The 5,620-nt window shown below is 36.5% G+C and overlaps 1 protein-coding gene across 1 annotated transcript; it reads right to left on the reverse strand.

Annotated features, from left to right (window-relative positions):
- Nucleotides 1-393: 393 nt before the first annotated feature.
- Nucleotides 394-1,617, reverse strand: LOC113514686 (cuticle protein 8-like). The gene is made up of 2 exons (XM_026898785.3): nucleotides 1,530-1,617; nucleotides 394-1,042 (listed from the first exon to the last, which is right to left on the reverse strand). Exons 1-2 carry the CDS (start codon nucleotides 1,539-1,541, stop codon nucleotides 464-466), a joined length of 591 nt encoding a protein of 196 aa, XP_026754586.2. The 5' UTR covers nucleotides 1,542-1,617; the 3' UTR covers nucleotides 394-463.
- Nucleotides 1,618-5,620: the final 4,003 nt, after the last annotated feature.

Below are 5,620 nucleotides of genomic sequence, written 5' to 3' on the forward strand. Positions count from 1 at the left end.
TGTTGGTCACATAGCTGACAAGTCATATTGTGTCCACACACGATACGGAGGTATCGCTGTCGTAATCACGGCGCGCCGCCGCCGGCTCCATTCAATGAGATGAAATCACTATGCGGCTCGATGAATAATTCAGGTGCGGTCCAGTTACCCCCTTCTCAACCCCACATATGCTGTTACCACCCTGTATTGCTGTAAAACTATCAATACTCTGTATGACTTATGAATAATATATAGTATCTAAATGACATAGGTATCTGGAGCGCTAGTAGATTTTTGATATGATTGTAGGAAGAAGTGTTTTCACGTGTATGTGAGTATTTATATTATTTGTATGAATTTTGTACTTCTGTTTCTAATTTAAAACGTCTCAAATACAGACAATTAAACAAAATATAAACGAAATAAATAATTTATTAGCAACTATCCATTTAAATAAATAATAGCCTCAGGAACTTATCACAGTTTAGTGTTGGTAAGAGATAACGGGGGAAGAGTAGGACACGTGAGCGACAGGTGCGGCGTAGGCGACCTTGGCGACGGGGGCGGCGTAGGCGACCTTAGCGACAGGAGCAGCGTAGGCGACTTTAGCGACGGGTGCGGCATATGCGACCTTCGCTACTGGAGCAGCATAGGCCACAGGGGCGCTGTAGGCGACCTTTGCTACGGGCGCAGTATAGGCGACCTTAGCGACAGGGGCGGCGTAGGCGATCTTGGCAACAGGAGCGGCGTACGCGATCTTGGCAACGGGAGCAGGAGTAGGATGACCTTCGTACCGTACAACAGCATTAAATCCGTTCACTTTATCAGATGAGTATTCGACAATGCGTTGGACGCCATCAGGTTGGACTAGAGAATAGAAACCCTGCACAGCATCACCAGCGCGACTCTCCTTTTGTTGTTTCACGTCGCCGGTGTGGTCATCGTGCACTGAATATTCGAAGTCGTAGTGAGCTGGTGCCTCTGGCTCAGCATAGACGACCTTAGCGATAGGACCCAAGGGGACAGCTGAGGCGGCCACCGCCAAGGACAGAACGACGATTAACTGTGAAATGAAATATGAAATATTTGAAAAATACACATCAAATGCCATTCAGTTATTCGTAACTGTTTAGATTAATTATATGTTATTTTAATGTTTTTTATTAATACATAAGATCATTCGTAATAGAAATTAAAATAGATTAGAAGAATGTATCATACAATATTTCTGGGATAGTAACCATAATGGACAATACGTGAATATACTTAAGTCAGATAATTGTATAAACTGATACTATATTTAAACCAAATGTACTTAAAATTACACATTATAAGTCTATTCTCTAATTTACTTATGACCTGCGTAGGACATACAATGGTATAGATATAATACTAGAATCTGAGTTCTATTTGCTTCTGTTTAAGATTTGATTTCTCAAAATATATATAAACGTTCCTTGTTTGAGGACGAAAGGAAACGCTATATTACGCTATATATATAGGGCGTCTTATAAAGGACTTTCTACTATTATAACGAACAGAACACTTACTTTAGCTGCCATTGTTCCTGTTTGCTTGTTGTAACTGGACTATGCCACTGGTTGGCACGTATCACTTTATATACCAATATGAATATTCGCCTACAGGCAATGTTTGGTGACAGATTACCGGCCTGCGGCTTTGACCGTACATTAATTAAGTCTTACAATTGATTGAGAGTTGAAGGTCTTTGCCGGCTGCATTATGGAAGGGTCATTGGTATGTGTAACATGATATACTATTGAGATTAGTACTTAACTGGCTTTATGTTGCATGAAGATAACAATCTTTCCAATACGCAAATCTCAACACAGGTGTCACTTGGTAATATATACCCATTAACTTATGTAAGTACTTTACAATATAAATGGTGGTGATCATAATTATTTATGTAATATTGGTAGTAACAATTTGGATTAACTCTCTGGGGATGGAACACGTCGACAAATAACCATGTTAATCCCAGTGACGATTGTCGATTCACCGTCATCTTTCGTTGAATTTAATATGCTCACTCAAATTTGAGCTTGAGCGAACGTTACAGTTTTAAATTTTTTCTGATCTGACTACCTCATTAAGGATTATAGTCGTGAGTATATTGTTTCATTAAAACAATATCTGGTAGTACATTATTGTTGAGGCCGGAAATAAATCAGCTGACGGCAATATTGGAAGGTGACTTTAAAAGGACGAAACGCCAGTAAAGTTCATTCCAAAAAACTTACTTTGAAAGAAAATTACATAATCCAAGAACTTAGGGTTATGTTTCGTAAAAAAAAAAACCTAATAACCTTAACCCTGGAATATATAAACTATATCGATTTCAAAAATACTTATCAAAATCTGTTCAGAATTGTCGAAAATGATACAGGTAAATTGAGAATGAGAATTTCTTTTCTTCTTGAAGTCTTCAAAATGTTCACAGTTGGAAGTTTAATTTGTTTTATTGAGGACTAGCGGCCCGTTCCGCCATCGCACGGGTTAACATTTTTACATTTTAAAAAGTGACCGTTAAGGCCTGCACACGCGACGGAAGCTTAAAAATGAAGTAACTTTTCCGGTTTTCCCAACATTTCCCTTCACTGCTCTGCTCCTATTGATCGTAGCGTGATGAAAAGTATACTATAACCTGTCAGGAGTATGAAGAAGTTTCATTAAAATCCGTCGAGTAGTTTTTGTTAATATACAGACAGACAATCAAAAATTTTACTGATTGCATTTTTGGCATCAGTATCGATCACTAATCACCCCCTGATAGTTATTTTGGAAATATACATATTTCATGTACAGAATTGACCTCTCTACAGATTTATTATAAGTATAGATAGATGAAAGAAAATCTGCTAACGCGTTTATTGCTTTTTTTTTAATAATAAAATAATTTACACATAATTATAAGATAGGTTCATTGTGCAATACAGCCATATATTCCTACCTGGAATTTAATTTATTATATTTAATAAAACAAATAACAAAATTATTCTCTAGTTCTATTATTTTATACTGTCAAATCTGGTATTATTATTCACTATCGTTATATACATATTTTTGTTCTTTATTTTTTTCTTTATATTCATCCCCCTTTAAAACTATAATAAAAAAAATGTAATTATAACTCGATTGTTCTTCCTTCTGACTTATGAGATATTTTTTTTCTCTTTTAATGGATGGTAATGGAACCTGCACTAACGGTATACGCTGGTGAGGCAGGATGTGAAAAGACAGGTTAATTAGTCCTCCATAATAAATACACCTGGAAGTCGGCACGATGGTTTACAGGGAGAACCACGTTGAGGTTGACCGGACAGAGTATATTGCTAGCAATATGACTGGTAGTAGTTCGCATTACTAGCAATCCCTCAATTAGGTGAGATTACCATCATCCATTAAAAAGTACATTATCTCTAGGGGGAAAGGGATTGTTAGTAATGGAGACTAAGAATCCCATTCCTAACAATATACCCAACCAGATCAATTTTAACGCGGCCCCCCTGAAAACTATCATGGTTAATTCCTGATGAATTTGTGATGACGTGCTAACTGGCTTGTATTCATTTTTATCTATCATCCTTCACTGGTGCTCAGCTGGCGTATACCGTTAGCGCAGACAGGGTTGTCATTCTATTTTCATCATGAAAAAGTTGGTTATCCCTATATAATTTGTTTTAATGATACATAGCTGGCAGAGATTTGCAGAAGAAGAAGACATACAGCGCTGACCCCAAATAAATGGGAAAAGGCATGGTAATTATTACTAAAAATGGTATTCAAGCTGACGGCCTATCTGGTGGTAACCGTTAACAACTTGAACAACACCATGGACATTACAGAATACATTGTCCATGATATCCCTCATTAGTGGCCATCCTTGAGTTCTACAATGTCATGTCTCACCCTTCAAACCGAAACACAACCATGAAAGCTCAGCTGCTTCATGGTAAAAACACGAGTAGGACAGAGATACCCATGCAGACGATATTTTTAAGAAAGTCTCTCTCTGGTAAATTTATGATTTGCCGTTATAATAAATACCTAGGAATATATATTGTTACCATAACGTCTTATTTCTCATCGTTATATCAGCTATTAACTAAACGCAGGCCTCCTCGTATTGGAAGGTTTTGCCAGTTGTTGCCACATTTGGCAGGCAGGTTGGCAACCGCATATAGGCTTTGGTGATGTTTTAAGAGGGAGGATGCTGCCAATCCCTCGACAATTAAGTTCCCTTAATCACCTACGACACCCACGAGAAAGAAAGGGGTGATCCATTCTATGCCGGAACTACACGGCAATCTTATTAATATCCCATAACTGAGAATGTTTTTTACGTTTGTCTCATATAAGAAGAATATTAACTTTTTATTACCACATTGGATAAACTTGGTACAGACGTAATTAAACATTTTTCTTCTATCATGTTATAGTCCCTTAATCTTTTTAACTGCTTACAAGGTATGAATTCCATCACACATCATATGCCTACATATTTTATCGAACTTCCACTCCTTTGAACTCGCCTCCATTACGAAATACAGTTTATAAATAAATTAAACATTGTTTATTATAATAATTATTACTTCCAATTACATACAATTCCGTGAAATTGTCTCAACCTTATTACAGTAACCTCAGTGGTATTCAGCACTGAAAAAAGCATGTCTTTAACACTTTACGCAGAACTTGTATGATATTTCATTGCCGAACTTTTTACTCGGAATAAGTGCGTTCCTTTAAAACTGGTTATATTTTTTATTGACTAAAAGTGGTCGACCGAGGCCTTGACCGACATTGTCGGGTGTGGTCCACTCTTTAATACGTGTAACACGCGTTAGTTTGATCACTGATTGATGGGATACTAGCTCAAGTTTGAAATAATGATTAGCTATTGTTATATTAAACAATTTGAACATGACAATATCGAGTGCATTAGTAATGACCTCAGAGTTTTCTGATCTATTGCCGATGATTTATCTCGTAGATTAAAAAAAATATAGCAATAGGACACTTTGGGTAGATACGTATCGTCAGTGACTATTCGAGATATTTTAATAATACATTTTTTTATGCAACTAGGAATTACAAACAAGTTGAGTGCCTACTTGATAGAAAGTGCAAGTGTCAAGCGATAGCGCGTAAAATATAGTGGAACGTCATTCTTTTAGGCGATATTGGTGATTGAGATTTCATTCCTTTTGTATTGAAATATGATTAAAATTGTTACTTTTTTTATGTATCTATATTTTTTTTATTAATAATGACACAATGGAAATTATGCCTACGCTATCGTTTTATGAGAGCGGGTATCAGTGAGGGGTGATGAGTGAACTGTGAATTAATCATATTCATCAGAGTATATTTCTTTTTAAAAGGCTGTCAGCACACTTGTAATGTCTCTGGTGTTGCGGGTGCTCATGGGCGGCGGTAGTCAGTTAGATAGATAGATAGTTTATTTGCACTACTTACAGCACACAAATTACAACATACATATACAAAAAAAGCGAGATAACATAAATGAAAAAGAAAAATACACAAAGCTAAATATAATTTTCGATTGTGAGTGTGCCATAGCAATACAAAATGGCCACAACTCAGTTTATTATCA

This window comes from Galleria mellonella, unplaced genomic scaffold (assembly GCF_026898425.1).
Source record: "Galleria mellonella isolate WM207_F2 unplaced genomic scaffold, CSIRO_AGI_GalMel_v1 utg32, whole genome shotgun sequence".
In the NCBI taxonomy this organism is placed as follows: domain Eukaryota; kingdom Metazoa; phylum Arthropoda; class Insecta; order Lepidoptera; family Pyralidae; genus Galleria; species Galleria mellonella.